The sequence below is a fragment of the Typopeltis vanoorti genome, chromosome 20 (assembly GCF_054136105.1).
Source record: "Typopeltis vanoorti isolate ZY-2024b chromosome 20, IOZ_Tvanoo_1.0, whole genome shotgun sequence".
Classification (NCBI taxonomy): Eukaryota; Metazoa; Arthropoda; class Arachnida; order Uropygi; family Thelyphonidae; genus Typopeltis; species Typopeltis vanoorti.
This window is the reverse complement of record NC_143568.1, coordinates 64,810,222-64,831,037: the sequence shown is the minus strand read 5'-3', so window position 1 is coordinate 64,831,037 and position 20,816 is coordinate 64,810,222. Positions and strand designations below refer to the sequence as shown.

At 33.1% G+C, this 20,816-nt stretch overlaps 1 protein-coding gene across 2 annotated transcripts in view; it reads right to left on the bottom strand.

Moving 5' to 3' along the window:
- The window catches only part of LOC150095514 (cytochrome P450 3A8-like), a 79,082-nt gene that overhangs the window by 55,156 nt on the left and 3,110 nt on the right, over positions 1-20,816 (bottom strand). For both annotated transcript variants that reach the window (XR_016550097.1, XM_090410797.1), the window contains exons 3-9: positions 19,600-19,652; positions 17,308-17,404; positions 14,744-14,860; positions 11,358-11,446; positions 7,455-7,600; positions 6,471-6,586; positions 2,862-2,988 (exon numbers count right to left, since the gene is read on the bottom strand). Coding sequence is in view for 1 of the 2 variants with exons in the window: in XM_090410797.1 (XP_090266923.1) it covers positions 2,862-2,988; positions 6,471-6,586; positions 7,455-7,600; positions 11,358-11,446; positions 14,744-14,860; positions 17,308-17,404; positions 19,600-19,652 (745 nt within the window). In the remaining variant the exon portion in view is untranslated. The remainder of the gene's footprint in view (positions 1-2,861; positions 2,989-6,470; positions 6,587-7,454; positions 7,601-11,357; positions 11,447-14,743; positions 14,861-17,307; positions 17,405-19,599; positions 19,653-20,816) is intronic.

Below are 20,816 nucleotides of genomic sequence, written 5' to 3'. Positions count from 1 at the left end.
AAGAGAAATAGACATAAATGGTAGGCCAGTAGAGATAGAGCAGCTATGAAGAAGTGCATATGATTGGAGTGGTATTAACAAAAGATCGCGCAAACCAGACACAAAGGCAAGCCAACAGTTGAGTTGAAATGCTAATAATCTTCAACCGAATTCCCTAATATCTGAAACACGTTCACTATATATCTCTTAGTTTTAACACATTCACGACGGGGTGGTATCAAGAAAAACCATATGTCGCACTGGCAACATATGGTTTTGCTTGAGTCTATACAGCAGTTTTTGTTGGAGGGCAGATGCGCTCCAACAGAAACTGATTCATTAGTTAGCGCCGTTTCTGTCTCAATTGTCTCTAATTGCACTATTTGTTGAGAAATATATTACACAGACTGTAAATCTCTCTCTCTCTCTCTGTACCTTATTCAGTAATACAATAAAACAAATTGTTTTTCTTGTATCTTCAGTATAATGAAGCTGTTGGGCAGGGCGTGTTGTTTACTGCAGGAAGCGATTTATTATCGCCAGGACGTGCACGTCGTGGCGATAGTAACCCGCAATATGAGTAAGAGAAGTCATATATAATATATAATTTATTGAGAAATATATACGTTTAAAATAATTATTTTTTGTTAATAATGATTTCATGCATTAATACGTACTCCTGAAGACCTTTCGAGTACTCCCGGGGGGTACGCGTACCACACTTTGAGAAAAATGCTGCTGTAGTATTGTAGATAGGTGCTAAGGTTGGAAGCCCTATTATGGAGAGATTCGCTGAAATGTCAACTAATATGCCATCTCGAATATCTGTTCATATCTAGTGTGGAAAAGTAAATAAATCATAATTATATGTGTACAGTACATCGGCCGAAAGACGAAAGCAAAAATGTTACTTATATCTTTCATTGTACGCTTGCAACTTTGAAATACAATCAACTTCTTTTAATATAATTCCATCCACAAAATATTGCACGAAAAGTGTACTGGTTAAGAATTAAATATCAGGAAATGCTTATCGGATTATCTAACGAAACCAATTCAAGTTACTTCAGATCCCCAATAAGCAGGACAGAGATTTCGCTCGCTAGATTAACTTCATCTACTTTTTAAAGAGATTCACAAACTTCATTCAGCAATTGGATTTGATGACCTCCGCATGTAGACTATTATTCGGAAGCTTAAGCGATGACCACAACCACGCAGCCAACAAAATCGGCAAGAGTTGATGTAAGCATATTTTATATTTCTTTAATATTTCAATGCCTCTCCTCTGCAAGTAGACGAGATGCATTGGGAATTTCGCTACTCAAAGGTGGCAGAAATTCTAATACACAGCTAAGAAAAGCCATTGTGTATATAATTTGTTTCAATCATCTACGGGGAAAGTAATCATGTTTGAATACTGCCACATATGATGTTACTAAACATTATAGTATAGTAAGTAACTATACTATAGTATAGTATATATATATTCTGTTTATATTCCCAGGAAAATAAACAGTTTTCACTCAGACTTCTTATTTATATTTTAGGGTAATGTAAGCTATACTGAAATAAATATTAGGACTATATAAAGGATTATATATATAAAGCAATGAGATGTTTATAGAGCCGACTATACATCTGTAGAGTGTCAATGGCAAGTACTGGGAAAAGAAATGACAGATTCCCAAAGAGCTATTTTCATATTGCCAAACTATATAAATTTATCAGTAAGTGATAACACGACCGAAAGTCAACCGTAAGGGTCATTAATCAGTAGTATTATCAGCCGATGGAAATATAAATGTTCTGCTTCAAAGAAAACAAACCAAACATCACAGGACAAAATAAGTGCTCGAAAGCTTGCTACAGTTCGGAGAGAGTCTACGACTTCTGATGTTAGTGTGGAAAGAGTTCCAGACTCTTTCGTAGAAAAATAAGAACGAATCAAAACATATCACTGTTCGGTGGTGCTTACATGAATAAAAGTGTGACGCAGCAAAGAGCGTCTACACGCTATTGTCATGATATAATGAAACACGTTGCTGTCCCAACATTTATTTCAACACAATTTACGTTTCCAAAATGATGATTTCCACCATTCGTTAGGATCTGAAACAATGAAAGGGGAGGTAGAAAATCCATTGATGTAAAGGAATTTTTGGAACGAATTTTTATTCATTTATCGATGAATGTATACAAGCGGAGCGATACAACATTCTATTTTTCTATTCACTAATGCGTAGATCCACCCTTTATTGTGCAACCATTCGACGGAATAAGATGGTTAATTGTAATTAACCATCTTATTCCGTCAGCAGAAACCCGCAAGAAGAATACACGTTAGTTCAGATAACAGCGGTTATCTGAACTAACGTAGCCACCGTATGTTGGTGTTATATTTTCATATTCTCAAATTTCATCTTAATGTATTTTATTTTAATGATGTGATATCTGATTATTATTACTATTATTATTTTACCGATGCCAGTAGTAACCAGTTTCCATTGCGGCTTTTCTAAAAAAACAATTTTGATTTATGAAAGAAATTAAATTATTCCATTCCCATCTTTCTGTAAGTATAGGCCCAACGAACTGTTTTTGCAGACAAGTAACTGGACTTATAAGGGTAATTCAGGTTATGGATAGTTCATCTACTAATGTGTTTAATTACTAGCTAGGGTCTCTGTTTTGTAGGATTAAAATCTTCCCATTCGACACTGTGTTTAAAATCCAACAAATATGCCTCGATCCTTCAACATCTTTCCAAACACCTAACAACTCACTACAGAAGTATTAAAAAGACGGAAACATGTAGACTTCGAAACAATAAAATGATAGCAGTAATAAAATGTTTTCGAATAGTAGAATGAAATTTTTACCTTTATATTTAGGATCATAATGAAACTTTTCCTGATATATGTCTGCTTCGGATTCAGTTTTCTCAACTTCTTCGATCTGTGTCTTCTTCGTAGCTTCCAACATCATCTGAAGGAAGTCATTTTGAGGCTGAAAAAAATAATTATGCAGTTTTACGCCTAAAATGAATGCTTATTATTTTTGTGTCGTCTTAAACTAATAGAATTTTAATACAAAATTAATGTTGTGCGCTGTTATTCAGAAAATGTTTTATAAAACACTTTGTCTATATATTCCAAGTATACCTTTTGTCAAAAGTAGAATTTTTAGTTCAGATGGAAAATTTTAAATTTGATGTTATGTGAATATGCTTAAATTGTAGATAAAATGAATGTTCGGTTTGAGACTAAAAACTGCTTAGTAGAGGCTGGAATATTCTTCATCCACGTTTAGCGTGTAGACAAAGAAATGTGGTCCGATATCTAGTCCTTAGCCTATCTAGAAAACTAAAAATGTACAAGTGATTTAAAAGGTTTTAGTGTTAGACGCATGAAATGCATATCACGCGGACTTTTTTTTAAGTCTAGAAACGGAGGTTATTCATAGCACGTGTAAATGCCTATGAAACCAAATCTTCATAACTACAGTACTTAGGAGATCAATAAATATGCTAGAAATTAATATATGAATTACAACAACAAAGCAATACAAGACACTTCGATGATTTGAGCAGTTCTCCAGGGCTAATGTAACAGAATAGATAACGTAGCAAAATATGTGATGTGCCTCTAATTCATTACTGGTACTAGCCTGACTTCAGAAATGAAGGAACTTAATCTAAGAGATAGACTTATTGCTGGAAATTTACTTTGGAAGAATACATTAAAATATTTATGAAACAAAATTCAACAAATGGATTTAATTCAACCACTTGCGTATCATTTTCAACAGGTGGTAAATTAAATTTAAAGTTGGAATCCAAAGATCAAAGTGGTATCAATAATTCTAATTTAACTCGATTTATGTGGAATTCATAAGTAATGTTGGCACGGTGTGGGTCTTCTGGGTTGGTTTCTATTGGCTACTTTTTTCAACAATTCCCACGTTACCCATTCTTTCTACATGCCAAAGTGTTCTAAAATTTCAAGTTCTGATTTCATTAGACCTTGCAGACTGAGATGATACTGATTGCAATTCCGTATAAAAGAATAGGTCGAAATGAGTAATATATTCTAAGTCTAAATATTAACATTTGTTAAACAGTGGACCGATATCTTCTGAACCCAGTTTGATAATCATCACTGTTTTCAACAACCAACGGTAATATACTTTTTAATTTTTCACATTCATTTATATTCATTTATTTCCTTTCATATGCATGTATTGGTATGATTAATTTTGATCGACATTTGGGAATGTGATCTCCAAGAAGTTAAGAAATGTGATCCTGTTTTCTGTTAATTTTTCGAAGATGAAGACAGTTTTCCTCCCTTTATTTCATCCCTTGATGCTTTGTACGGAGGAAGAACAGATGCAACACGTTTATATTTCGAAACCAAAGACGACAAAATATTCACGTGTGTCGATTTCAACACTCTCCATCCTTTTGTTAATAAAAAATGAGGTATCCGAAGAAACAAGCTCAAATAATAACAAAGAACTTTTCTTATGAAATCGATCGTTATTTTGGAATCATACGGGCAAAAGTGATCGCACCTGGTAATCTGTTCCACCCAGTCCACCCAGTTAAGGATGCACGTTAAGCTTGTCTTAACGTGCATCCTTAATGCAGAGTTCAATGTGTGAACATACTGACAATTTGATAGCAATCACCGGTGTTTGGAGTTCTGTAGAACATTACACAGGCTTGAAATACGGATATCAACTATTAAAGATTTATGAAATTTGGCATTACACCGAAACATTTGATGTAGGGGAATTATTTGGAGGTTACATCGATCATTTATTTTCTCGCCATGAAACACGCAAACAGTGGGTTTCCTTCCCACGTGCACACCTCTGAAGATAAAAATTCAGGAAACGTGAAAACATAAACTTGTCTGTTGATGAAGTCCAATTTAATTCGGATTAAGAGCAATAGGAAAGGCTCTCTTGAAGCAGCTGGGGGAAGGTTTTGTCAGTCACGTGAGCGCACAAAGATGGATTTCGTTAACGATTATGAAACTCTTCTACAATTGGTGACTGCTACGTCTCGATCAGTCGAAGACATTCAGTTTGTGTCATCGGGAACATTATTGTTGTGTATCAGAGTGCATAAATTCTAATGTTAATGGGAAGTGTGTGATAGGTTCATTTGTTACTTCATATGGAAGAATTTGTTCACTCGAACAACTCCAGAAATTGCAAAAAACGTGTTCTTTATTTTGACACAGATTCTATTCTTTTCACTGTAAAAGAAGTAGAATATATTCCTACTTTAGGCAACGATTTGGGTTAGATAGTGTGTGTGTGTGTGTGTGTGTGTGTGTGTGTGTGTGTGTGTGTGTGTGTGTGTGTGTGTGTGTGTGTGTGTGTGTGTGTGTGTGTGTGTGTGTGTGTGTGTGTGTGTGCGCGCGCGTGCGCGTGAGAGAATTTCGGAAGCTACAGCTGTAGTGGAAATCAGACCTATCAAACATGAGCCTACTTCTCAACACAGCAAGCAAACCAATAAATAATAACTAACTGGTGTCATCCTCAGATAAGCTTACAAATAAGCTTCGAGGATGAAAGCTGAGAAATTACATCTCAACCAAGATTAACAAAAAGAAAATATATATCCATATATTACAATTAAATTCAGTAGTTGCTGCGCTTAACTACACTAAATGAAAATTGTAAATATATATAACTCATTGTTAAATGTATAAATGCTTTAAAAAAGCAATATTATTCAACTTTAGAAACAATAAATTACCAATTATTGTAATTATTATTAATACATTATACAAAAAAAAAGAAAAATCTTTACGAATATCATTGTTACCAAAATATAAACAAAACAGAACTTTACCTGTTGTAAATATGTAATCACCACATGTAATCATAATTTCAATAATGAAAAAGGATTATGCGTCATATGTAATGTATGTACTCGTATGTATCATATGTAAGTATCACATGTAATTTAAATATGTAATCATAATTTTAATGAAAAAAATATTATTGTATGTATGTAATTTATTTGAGAAATAATAAAATGTTTAAAAAATTATTATTAATATTATTATTTTAAATGTTACCTATTTATCGCAGAATTTTAACTTACAAGCTAAAATAGTTTCAATCTCGTTTTGGCTTCAGAATAACGATGGAATCATTAGTTGACAATATGTAAAATATTTTTTTTTAAAAAAAATGTAAAAGTTGAAATATGGAAGAAAACGCAGCAACAAGGAGAAGAGTGGCAAAAGTTAATAATCATTGTATAATACTGATATTAAATTAATCCATGTCAGTAATTTCTCGAGAATTAGCAACACTCGTTAAAATAATTGTTAATAATAAATATTATTTTCAAGTACCTTTTGGATATGATATTGAGAAGAGTTGGATTTTGATTATTCGTCGAAAAATCTGACTTAAATTAGATATCTTAAATTCCATGCACATAATTCAGTTGTGTCTAACATTACCTTCACTTGCTGTTTCCTGTTACCGATTACTTGATAGACTACGTCTCGAAAGAAATTAACGACTTCTTGTGGAAAGACGGCCAAACCAAGTAGCTTTCCAAGTGACGGGAACAGTACTAATGGAAGAAATAAATTTTGCGATTAATCAGCGTGACTGATAACTACTGATCTTGTAATCTGGATATTTCAGTAAGAAGTCAACCTTAAAAATCAGAAAAATTAAATTTTTAAGATCACCATATTGAACCTTTTATCAAAAACTTTGAAATCATTTTGATCCGTTCTTTGTTTATAAATCTGCTTTACGAATTGTTCATATCAGAGACCAAAAATAAATACCTTGGAGGCTAATGTTTACTAACTATTTTTTTTTTTTCATAAGTGCGATTGAAGGAGCTGTGTCTATATTACAATTGTGGACGAAAACAGTGAAGTCCAAAATTCTTCATCAGGTAGTTTTTAATCACAGTGTTTGTCTCCCGGACTTCAAACTTTACAAAATTGTGCAGAGTGTCTACGAAAATAAATTGTAGACCTTAAATCTGCCAGTACTGAAATATTTTAATCTAAAGTATTATTAAGTAGCAAATCTTAGAGCTTTTGGAAATAGTTCTGTGCTATGTAAATAATGCAGCAAGAAAGAAATGGGGATTTGTATTTCTGTAACTCCTAATCAAGTTCAGAATTTTTAAATTTCAAAGACAAACACTATTTGCTTACTTGGTTCTAAAACACTCAGAAAGCTTTGTCGATTAGAATCAAGTAAGATTAAAATAATTATTATTAATTATGATTAAATAATGCGAAATGAACATTAATAAACAGGTGAAATAAAGGAATGATACAAAAAAAAATAACGAAAGTATTCGTTAATTTTTTTTATATATTCAAATTAATATAACACACAGTTGAAAATATCGGACTCATATTATCTAAAATCAAACTGTTGTCTAATAATGCGAAGAAATAATTTATAATTCTTACAAGCAATTCCGAAAGTTGAAGGAAAATCTCTGCTGAAGAGTTTCCTGGCATTTGCGACCATTGGGTTGTTAGGGTTATTGTGAGAGTCGATCTTTACTCCGAAGGCACTGCAGCATATGGCATCCATCGTAAATGCTCCGAATAACCTAAAAAGAAAATTATTGAAATGAGTTAAGTAAGTTCAATATGAGAAGGTGTAATTAAAATATGTTGACTGAAATACTTAATTTACAAAGCCGCTTTAGTAATGTGATGAATCAGGCACTTCTATTGCCATAGTGTTATGAACGGATGTGACTGAATTCTGCATGGTTTGTTAGAAATTATTGGAAACGAGTGTTCCAGTATAGCATATACACATGTTTAAAATGATTTTATCCAACTTTCTAAGCAATTATTATTGTGGTCTGTAGGCAACAGTTTAAATAGGACAGCATGTTTTACTCTTCACACGGCGAAATAACTGGGTGTCTTTGCTCATAAATCAAAAGAGACGTGGATTTGGCTGAGTTCAGAATGATAGAAGACACCTACTTCCTCAGTAGATAAATTAATTAATATTTTATCAAGAATCTGCTACCAAACCAGGATTCCAAGATTTGGTTACTGTTTCCAAACTCCATTTTTACTCCAATGATATTTATATATTCATATCTACAGGTCACCTGTAAAAGACTCTCAGTCAATCATATTTTTCTTTTGAATATAATATTCGATTTTATTTTGCAGAAAACTAAATGAGATTACTTTCTCTTCAAAATACTTCTTTGACCTGAACGAATAATACTGATATAGTTAATCTGATGTCTCTCATTCCTTGCAACTTCTTTCCATATGAATATGGAGACGTCTCTATGTTGGCGGACATATAATAATGATACTTAGTTAATTTGCTATGATACTATGTTACCATCTTAATTAGCTATGATACTATTTTACCATGCTCATTAACTATGCACATTTTTCTCAAATGTTCCAACACATTGCTGTGTCTCCTATTCATTTGCTGCTCTGCTGTTTAGATTTCCGAATAAGGATGGTTTTTTTTTCATTTTTCTTATAGAGTCGAATTCTTCAATGACTATAAAAAGTTCTTAATTTCTTAATCCTATGGAACAATAGGCACAAATAACTGTCATAGTCTAATTCTCCATTTTATAGTTGTAAATAGCAACATCCTGTAGTTGTTATTTAGAAGAATCTTATTTGAGTTTGTTTCATTGACATTTATTATGTCGACGTGATGCTACTCTGATATTTCTGTCAGTTCCACTTGTTTTCTCTTGATGTTTCTTATGTTTATGGTGTCTATCTCGAATTCTGAAGACAATGAGTTGGAGTATGGTAGGTCGAGTGGGTGGGTTTTTGGTTTTGGTCCTGATAAAAACATTGGTCCCTTTAACCGTGCGACGCCCAAGTCGGCATAACTTTTTATTTTATTGTGCCATTGTTATATTTTCATTTAAGACAATGCAGAATACACTCTGTTCTTTCAGTAAGATATATACTGAAAGATATTAGGAGAAGGTGAGGATTAGACATTGGATGAGAAGCTAGGTCTGTTCTCGACATTCCATAATAAGTTACATGGACGTCTTCTCCTAGTTATCTGGCTTCGAACTTCAGCAATACTTTAGCAACTGCATATAAATTAAAGAGTATTACTTATCTGGAATAATAGGGCTTATTTTAGGTAATAAAATTAATTTTAGGTAGTAAAACATCACGAGTCATAATTTGTACTTGATAATTATGAACTTAAAAATATATATATATATATATATATATATATATATATTTTTTTTTTTTTTGAGAGAGAGAGAGAGTTTATTTTGGAAAATATTAATTCATAATTTCCAGAACAGTAATTTTATAACACGCGCATCTCAAGTTTCATCAACCACATAAGCTTCTTTCAAAGTGCGAGCGAAATGTTTAATGCTATCATTAAATGGAGGCCTGGAAAATGCCAAACTAAACTATTTTGTTACTGTTAATTAATCTCGTATTAATTATCGATAAAAGTAACTGAAAATATTCACTGAGGCTGAAATTATTAATTCTTTACGTAACAACTTTAGAGAAAGTCTTGTCGGGCAATCTCTCTATGCATGATTACTCCGGCGCTTAGAATAGCTTATCAAAATATTCATAATTCTCGACAACTTGATCTGATGATTGAAAAGAAGTCGATTGGTGTTTTGACCACAACTGAAGGGCCGACTACGGAAGGAAGTGATTTTTGTATGTGGTACTTTTTCTATTGCACGCGTTTATTGGACTTTTTTTTTTTTGTAGGTAGATAGCGTTGTATATAATCTACCTCTTAAATTAATCAAACACGCAGAGCTCATTCATGTCTTAATGAAACGTAATCTAACGAAAAAAAAATATTGAATTGAGAAAACACTAAATATAATTGAAAGCTAGTCAGGTGAAAAAATTATTTCCAGTCTAATTAAGAGAAGGCCCATCATTATTTGTTGATTATTATGCAAAAATATTTAGTCACTGTTATTCTATTTGTATTCCTTAAAATGTTACATGGAGGTCTCCCCTTGCACTTCGTTTATGCTGCCTAGATGCACTAGTTCCTAACAGTTGATAGATGGTTATTATGTCATAATAATTATTGTGATTTCCGGAGTCCATTTAAGCCTCAATAAAGGAGTAGTCGAAGTTTGGTTTGCAAATACGCTCTTCTCTCTAAATTTCCACTGAATGTTAAAAACAGAAATATTCCGGAGTATTTCTATGCCAAAATGGTTCTCATTTCCTAGAATGAAATTAAAGCGTTGATCTCCTGCTTAATCATGATTCTATTTTCAAATTGCTCTATTTTGATTCTGATTATGGCGTATGCTGGGTAGTCTAATTTTTCACACCAATTTCCTCAAACATTTTCATCATAGCAGTTCAACCGAACCATGTTCATACAATAGTCACAGGATAAGTAACACAGAATTCAACAGTAATATCAGTCTTCTGGCCATTCAACATTAGGTGTTCCTAATGCTTAAGGGCCAAGAAATTATAAGGAGGTAGAGGGTTTCCCCCGGAAACTCGTTTTGTTTTGTCCCCCCGAAGAGCAGGCAAACTCATGAACTCATGAAGTTTGCCTGTGAACTCATGCTGCTGTAGTTAAAACTACATACTTAATTCCTCATTTGGAGGGCTCAACCAGTCCCAAGGGGAGGTCGAGGAACGTGGGGAACCCACCTCACACGAATAAAATAATAATAAAAAAACATTATACGCACTTCGTACGTGCATCAGTATATTCTGTTAAATACACCTCTCCTATCATCAATAATAACTAGCAGTTCAAATATTCAAGTGTGATTACTGCACCTCTTCAGCGAACAAAGACGAAATTGTTTGGTATGATGTATCGCTAGTATCCAGCAATTCTTCCATTGAAACGAGGGTTATAAAGGTAAAACATTCAGTTGCTAATATCTTGGAACAATCCTAAATCGCTGTGGAATCTAAGAAATCATGGTTAAGATACAACTAAGAATAGCAATAATGCAGTCTCCTCTGGGCACTTTCGGAGTATGCTGCTTGACCCATCTATAGGTTTCACGCTGTGAAACCCTAGAATGAACCTTGGGTTTATAAGGTCATTCTTCCTTAATATGGAACGCTCTGATTGTGCTTATTGACGACTTATGGGTACCTATTACTGTTAATAATCTATAGAAATTCAGTTATTTGTCATGTATTTCTTTGCCTGCATAACTTAAATTCCACATAAGTATTTTGAATACTAGTAACCCTTTTTCAGTGGAATACTAATTATATTAACATAATATGTTTCAGAACATAAACTATATTCTGTTAAATAATGTGAATTCATAACACAGTCAAAAATAACGAACAGGATATCATACTTTTACTTACTTCTTACAGTCGACAGTCTTCCCTTTCTTTGCAGCTTCCAAAGCATTGTGTATTAAGGTATCGGTACATTCCTTGATAATCAAGGCTATCTGAATAAAAAAAATAGCAATTTAAGTAAACCTTTTACTTGTATATAAAACTGAAGTCCTTGGTATACGTTATGATAACAATACGTAGACTTCAGAGAATAAAATCTGTAATATTACAAAAGGCGTAAAGTATGTCCATAGTGTATTAAAAATATTACAAATATTCGTAAACACAAACTATTATAGATATGATTTTTATATCTTCCATTCAGAGCTAATTAATCTGAATCTAAATCCTAATCCGAGACAGTAATGAATCCTATTGTCTAGTGGGCGTGCATTCTATGGTATTAGATATCCGATTATTCCTTTCCTGGTCTCGATTGCCGAATGGATAGATAACACGATCTACAACCAAATGGCTAGAGGTTCAAATCTCATTGTGAGCATGAAAGTGTGTGTGTGTGCGTGCGCGCGCGGTGTGAGACCATCATGCACGCTTATCCGGATCGAAACATTTCAGTATTCGTCCTTTAAAGCCGGTTTTCGGATTATCTGACACCTACCTATGGTATTAATGCTAATTTACTATTGATTAACCATTCTTTGGTTTGATTCACATAAAAATTTCAATTTATTCATGATTATTAACAGATGTGTGCAAAATGCTTTGATTTATGGATAATCATTTGACAATGTTTCAGATAAAGTGAAAGTGATTATCAGTAAAATCTAAGCCCTAAACCTTCCTTTGTAGTGGATTCTTTAGGAAGGATGACAATCGGTTATTTGTTCGGACGATCAGCGATATGACATGGTAGATCCAAATATGCAAGAGCGGTCCTTGTTATTTGGAATTGAAGCAATAAGGATGTGTGCGCTGTATAATATGTCTATCAATATCGTATGCTCTTTCAGTTTAGTTTCCGGAACTTAAAAACACCTGCTGCTCCATATGAGATCGAATAATTTACGTGCAATTGAAAAAGCAAGAACCCTTTATAAAGGTTCTCGTCCCAGATTGTATTTGAACCCAGGTCTTTGCAACCAAAGGCATTGTTGATATTCATGTTATAAAATGTATAATACAAGCTATTGTCTTGTAGAAAGTGATGCTTGTATGCTGATTGTTCGTTCATTTATGTAACTGTCGTTCTTCTTTGTAAAGTAGGTAACAGTAGCTGAAAAACAAGCGAGCGTATTCTTTCCTCTAGTAAAACTATTTATGTTTATTTTTTAAACAATTTCATAAAAAGAGCAAAGAAAACTTATAAGGAAATCTCTGTACAGAAGACGGTGCGTGATAATGGAAGCAGAAATCAGTCGTGTTGCCACAAAAACTCCTTGAGTGAGCCCAAGAAAAAAAGACAACTCAAGGAGGTCAATATATTCCTGCTGATGAAATTGAGAAGGTTTATAAATATTGGCACTGCATCGTGGAACTTCGAATATCCAAAATTAATCATGTAAAGTGGTCTTCAGAGCGGTTTAAATTTGTATGCATACAAAATAGAAAGAGTGGAAATTCTGAGATGGACGATGATGCGACATGGTAAGATCTGTTTAAGAAGGTCCTGAACAGCATTTCTGATAAGATAACAGACAATGTTAGAGAATTATAAGTTATTATTCCACATGTAAGAGACTCTGTAGCTAAGACGGTTTGAACGAATCCCTTAGGTTATAAAGACCGAGGCTCGATTCACGCCTAGGACGGGAAGTACTTTTATCAAATTATTTCATTAGACGGAGTGTGTTATCCGGTCTCATATGAGAATGGAAAACCTTTTCCTCTAGAAAACTCGGGTTTCGATTCGTAGAACATATTAGATGAATAAATAAAGCAGTGTCTACACAGAAATATCTAAAATATGTATTCGGGTATACGATTAACCATCGTATCCAGAAATTAGGTATACGAAAGCTGAACAATACCGATCGTGTGCTTTAAAGTCCTGTAACTATTCATTATTATTTTCAATATTATGATTTGACATATAGTTCATAAACACGAGTGACCTAGCTGTAAACGATATTTATCCTTCCAGGAGAGAGCTGTACAATAAAAGTCATACCTTCAGCTAAACTGGATAATGTTCACTCATATTATTTTGCTGTTATGACATTTTCAAGAATTTTCCCCTAAAAACGCAGTTATCAAAAATAGTACAAATTAAAGATGACCTGGCAAACACAATTTGGTCGGTCCTTTAATAATCCACAGACAAAAAATGATTGATTAAAGGATTGAATGCTTTTCACATTACATTCTCTAATGTTGAAAACCTGTATACGCTGATCACCGCCACAACTTTCTCTCTGTCTCCTCGGAGGATGTGAAACACTTGGCGAGAGGAAAATATTGTGAATATTCTGAGACAAAACAGTTAACTAGAATTTGCATTTTGTACGGCATTCCATATAGACGGACATTTGAATCTCAGGTTAGATAAACCGATAACCTTTTGTAGAGACGAAGCAGAATTTTTTGAAGCTCAGTAAAAGTTTAAAATCTCATACAGTGAGGTGAGATTCGACGTCATCTGAAGATCTGTAACAAAATTTCATATTACAGTACAGTTGAATTCACTATCTTGTTGACTGCATAGCGGAGACTTTATCCACTCGGCAACTTGAGCCAGGATCTCCATATCTCTGCACAAAAGTTGTTATTTTTTCAGATTTTAAAATTTTTTTCGTGTTTGATTCCGTAGTTTTATGTTGATGAATTTTTTTATTTATATTTTCAAGTTATTCTATATCCATATCTAATCTACTGATTAGTTACTCAGTTCGCATCGAAACAAACAAAAATCCCTGAAAACAGGTGGGAAAAACACACACACACACACAACTTCCGCGTGCACATCAAAGGGCGTAACAAAATAGGAGAGGAATAACCGTGCTAACTGCCTATTAAAGCATTAAGTACTATTAGGACTTTTATACGAGGTGCCATTGTATGAAAATTTCTGATAGAACATATTAAACAGAATATGTTAAAAAGAATATTAAGCATATTAAATAGAAAATGGTATAATGGGATTGCAAATGCATGTATGGTACTTTATTTTATTTCGTAACTCAGAAAGTAATAAACTATATGATCATTCTTTAATAATGAAAGTGCTCAAATATAAACAACCTTTACTCGGAAGGGATGTCCGAGTTATTATTTGTATACAATAAGGAGATTTGTGTTCCCTTGGAAATATTAGTATTTTAAATTTCCACAGAGCTCCTGTTCCCAGCCGACTATTTCTGTGAGATTTTGCGTGATATTTTAATGATGAATTATTTATAAAAAAACAAACTGTTATGTTTAAAAATTTATTTAGTACAAAGAACAATAATTACCTTCTTCATCTTCCCCGTGCTAAATGTTGGGCTCATGATAGTTCGTATTCTTTTCCATTCTTCTCCCTCTTGCGATGTGAGTGCTTTATCAAGTACTGGATTCCCAAATGAAAAATGCTAAAAACCAATATCACTTATTATTACAATAATTATTGAATTATTTTACAATTGATAACTTATTCTTCAATATTCTGATTATAACAGCACATAATATAGAAGACAGTATGCAGGCGTTTTGAAAAATAACTTTGTAAGCAGCGTCATAAACACTTTTTTATGTGAAGGACTTTCTTCCGATGAATTTATGACTTATAATTCTAGTAGGCATCTTTTAATATGAATCCTATCTACGAAAGATTATAAGATAAACAAATAATAAAATAAGCAAATAACACAGAGGAAAATAGAACTTGGAACTGACATAGTACTGCACATTGGTCTCGGTTGCAAGTCGCTTACTGGTCAAGATAGCAAATTGCTGTTTTAGTGCTACGAAGACAATTTACTAACTTCAAGATTATTATTTTAAGGTGAAGAGCTTATTCGAAGAACTGATGGAGAAACACTCATGTAATTGCACAAGATGACTTCATAGGGGTGTCGTTGTATAAACATAAAATATAAAGGCTTTATTGACCCGATCTGCAAAAGATGCGTTTTCATCTACAGTAACGAACAAATTAATCCGAACAAGTCGAATTTCTGTCAAGTATTTGACAGAAATCATTGTTTTTTGTTTTAATTTAGAAGTAATTTTGATTTTGATTTCGGTTTACCATTTTCAGTTTTGGTATTAGTTCACTATTTTGGTTCAGTGCTCTGTTTTAACTGTCTGTGCAATATTTAGTAATAGTGTTTCGCGTTTTTAATAATGTAAAATATAAATTATATAAGCATATAATTTATATTTGGTATTGTTTTATTCGTTTTGTGTAGCCATAATATGGATACATTTCCAATAAAGCGTTGATAATATGTATAAAATAGTCATGGATGTCTGCATTCTCTCCACACATCCATGACACATAAACAAATTTCTAATGAGCGTGGCGTTGGTTTGAATACTGCTAATGGGAGTTTAAACAGGTTTATGGGGACACGCAACTTCTCACCTGAGAGAAAAGGAAAATATGGGCGAAAAAGGAGGAAAACTAGACTTACTCAATATTAGGAAAAGCAAACTGCATCCAAGATTGTGTTCAGTAGATTTAAATAAACCTGACAGCTAGTGGGAGTAATGTTTCTGACATGACAATCCGTCGACTATTGTTTGGAGCAGGGAAGGAGGACTGTCCACAGAAAGTTGGAGGTTAATATTTCTACTTATTTTCTTATGAAATTTACATTTTTCTTTAAAACATGAGCGTTCCGAATAACTTGTTCGCTACTGTATGATGTCTGTTCACCTTCTTTTCCGAAAAGAAATTTCTGAAATGTTACTCGATTATTAAAACGTATGTTTTTCATAATAGATAAATCGGTGTTTCTGGGATTAAAAAATTAATTTCTGTTCCACATTTAATATTTTGTCCGGTTTTATTAATTCTATTTAGTTTACTTCATTGACAGTGTTTCTATTAGTTTAATTTTAAATGAAGAAAACGGACTCGTGTGTCATGAGTCCTTTTTTTGGTTGACAGCTAACAAGCAAATTAAAAAAAAAAACGCAATATAAATGCAACCAGAGAAAATTCCATTGATAAAATCACTATGTAAAATGATACTTACATAAGTGATAACTATACAGAATGATAAAGAAACCTAAAAATTCAAATCATGAAAAGTAAGTGATTATTCCGAAAATTAATATTTACTCCATTTCATTCGAAGTTTTATAGCAAAATCTCTTCAGCAGTATCAGATCTGAGGAACAGTAATAATTATATCAATAATACAATAATAATAATGCAAGTATTCTAGATGTTGTTTAAAGAAAGAATGGACATAGAATATCCTGGAATGTTTTTTTTTTTTTTTGTTGGAAGCATGTTAACCTATGGAACATCATAAAATTTACGATACAGATTCGCAGAAGGATAGCGCAACATTGATAGGATCAATATTATTTTGTGATCTGTATCGAATATTATGTGTTCTTATTTTATGTGCTCTATCTCCAATTCCATTATTCAGCATTAAGGAATCAAAATGTAAAACTTGAATTCTCAAATGCATCAAAGAGGAAATAAATAATTAGAATTTCGTATTTAACGGAAGCGTTTGTCTTACTGTCTTACTCGATTTCAACATAGTTTCTTGTTTCTGTTGCTAAGAAAATGTAAAATTCCTATTAAAGATGTAACAGTCGGAATTTAAGAAATCTGGAATGGAAAACGTGCAGAAACCTAAATTCTACAGACAGAAAGAGTATCCATTGTGGCCCAGGTTCGTTTAATGTTATCCCAGTATTTCATTATTTTACTTCTGTCATTTTATTACTTATGTATTGATTTAAATGAAGTTGGGAAAATTTATAACTTATAAACTTGAGCGTTTGTCATTCTCGATTACAACTCGAGGTTTAAGACCAATTATAAAAGCTGTTTGATTTACTTTTGACTTACCCTTCTGTTTATGAAGAAATTAAAATCCTTGACTAAGATATCTTTAAGGAGCTCAGGTTCGGCAAGAATGAGGCCTGGGCGTCTACCTTCGTATGTCCTGTAAAACAAAATTACAAAACGGTTATGCCGCAAAGAAAACTTTAGAAACCTTAAATATTCTGAAAAACAATACAAATTTGAGTGCCGTTGTGATATCGAATATAAATATGGAAACTGACCAAGTTTTTGATGCAGTTAAACTCAGAAAAAGAATTTAATAAATTGGCATCATCCCACATTTTTTCCCTAATAAGTTCTTTAATCTTCTGACTAATTTTCATCGTACCCTTACGTCTGTACAAAGTATCAGTTTCTCCTGCTATTGGATAATTATTTCATGAACAGCCATATGTTCCGTTTATTTTTCTTTTATTTTTATTTATTTGTCTCTCAATTCAAATTCAAACAACGTTCCAGAAATGTGCAGTGTTATTAGTAACTTAAAACGAAGTCTCCTAAGTAATGATGAATAATAAGCATTTTGTTAAGTAGCAAATAACTGAGATATCATCATTACAATTATTTAAACATGATGAAGAAGAATATATTTTTACAAAACGCAGCACCAAGAAAGGAAAATGAAACAGGAAAAAAATAATCATCGTCGTGATAAGCAGCATTACACTACTAGTTGTAGACAAATGAAGCAATTTCAGATTTCATAAACACTCCCAACTGCCAGCAGAAGATACACGAATGTTTCTCTCAGAGACACTTAGTCCATTTTCGAATGGATAGCAAGTTGTCAATCTCACATTTGGGACACCAAAATCCTCATTCAGAATGTTATATTATATCCAAAAGAGATCCACTCGCTTGATAGGTGCTCCTACTTTCATTGATTCCTTACAATCGCTTTCCCACAGCAGCTCTATTTCGTAACTGTTTTTCTTCCACGTGCTCCTGCTAATCAACATACATTTAGTCTTCAATTCCTTACTTATTTAACTACTTTCATCTCTTTCTTTAATTTCATAATACATTGAAACCGTAGTCCCCTATCCACTCTTTATCAGCGCATAGAACCTACAACCCTTCAAGAAACAAACCACCAACAGATTTGTTTAATTTATCTGATCTCTCGGGCGCGCACACACACACACACACATCATTTTCATGTTGCAGGTATCGAGATCTCTTGTCTGCAAGGTTATTAAAAAAGGACGAATATTTTGGATACTTGTAGTAATCATAAACTCTTCTGCATTTATGTTCTCATTCATAGAATGAAATGTCTTACCCATACCACTCCACAATGACTGTCTTGAGAAGATCACTTATGATGAAACACTGCAGAGAAAAGCATCAAATCTACCAATTCTTATTCAGAAAAATATGCATATATAACTTTTCTATTTTTCATTCTAATGAAGACCAACGTAGCTGTCACATATTAACGCAGCATCTTAAAGAAACTGCAGTCACATTTTTCTCAGAAAATGTCATAAATATGCCATAATGTTCGTCTCTAATAAACAATTTTCAGCAAATGATTTGTTCAGTTTCAATAATTTAAATCAATCATAAATATGTTCTATCGAATCCTTTTGCGAGATATGAGACTTCAAAACGAAATAAATTACTTGCATTTGAGCCCTCACCATTTGATCAAATGAAAGCACAGTAGGCACAAACGAAGTCCTCTTCAAAAGGAGGAATTTTTAAAATTTTTTCAAGGAGGAATAAAATTCTCTATTGATAAATCTCAGCTGTTATGTGAATGATTAACTTAGATATTTTAATTTATAGACGGCAAGTAGAGGTAGGATTAAACTTTAGTATATTAACTCTACGACTGCCCAAGATATTCGTGGATAACATTAACATGTTTTTTGTATATATATTGTTGTAAAACTCGCACAATTAATGAAAGATAATTACCTGCATGTTTATTGGTCATATATATTCACGTTTTCATTTAGACGTGAGGCAAGTAGAATTTGTGAATGGATTACTTCAGACGAAGTACGAGCGCCACTGTACGGTGATTGATATACTATGGAAAACTCCAGAAATTGAGAGCAAAAAGATTCTCATTGAGAATTATGAACTGGTTATCCACTCGAAGGAGGAAAAAAAGAGAAGGCCAAGGGCTACTTGGAAAAGAATCATTGTGAGGGCAGTAGAGAAAATGGGCTTCAGGGATAGGAAATGGAGGATTTCTACGGAGTGGAATCTGAGTTCAGGCAGCTGCTAAAAAGTGGAGAAACCTGAAAGAAGATGAAGACTTAAATAACTACATTATATGCTTACCCAAACATCTTTCCATATTTCCGGTATAACCGCAGTTGATTTATATGAAATTCCTACAAAAATAATAAATTAAAATTAAAATAGGGAAAAATATCTTTTAGTATAATTAGTGCATCAAGATTATCAAAATAACAGACATTTTAAGAAATAATCGTGTTGATTATTCTCATGATAATAAATAGGATACAAAATTATTTCAAAATAGCTAAAATTATAATCACACCAGATAGAAGTAGGTGTTTTAGTATTTAGTTCATTTATTCCCGTGTAAACAGATAAAAAGATTTAGAATTTTCAAATGTGATCAACAAATTTAAACAACAGCCATATTAATCCTGAAGAAAGAGACAACTGCTATCAGACTGGAAACACCGATGATTTTTGTGAAACCACAAAAAGATTCTCAATTTTCAAGGAAGAATATAAAGTTACAACATAACGAGATCGTACGGTAAAAAGCACATGACTGCAGAGAGGAAAACATGAAAATATTATTCAGGTGAATTCATCAAATACATAGAATATACAAGGCATGAATTATACAAGACATGAATTCTAATAACACTGCGATCCAGGCGGTAAATGAATTTCTCGCGTAAGTCCAAAATCTTAATAGGGGAAGTCAGAGGTTTATCCAAAAAGATCCATATTTGGTCATTAGGATAGGAATGCCGCCTTTTTTAATTCTTAGCCTATTCCGATACGAATGCATTGTAGGTTTACAATCTTATTTAGTAGAATTGAAAATACAAGACTTCATCACTCCCACAGAAAAAGGGTGCGAAACCTTTTGGGGAGCATACTTGTGTAAGAGAAAGACGAAAGAAGAGATTTATGAACAAATGAAGGTTGTAGGCTAAACTCTGTGGGAAAGATGTTCCAGAATAAAGAGGTAGAAGGTGAAAGAGCAGGAATTGTTGCTGTTGTTGTTACAGGCTTAAAGGAAAGCGAAGAAGCATACGGCAGATATAGGCGACTGTGAAAAATTGACTGAAGAGTGTTCTTAGAGAGAGAGAGAGAGAGAGAGAGAGAGAGACGGTCATCAGTTATCCGGATTTCCTTCTTTCCAATGGTGTCAAGAATTTTTGGAAGGATTTTGGTACACCCACCCGAAATAGGATTCGAGGACAGGATGGATTTGCAATTGAATAGTGTTAGAAGTTGTACTGACGAGAACATATGTGGGGAGAGAAAAGGGTTGTTAGTTTTTTTCGGAG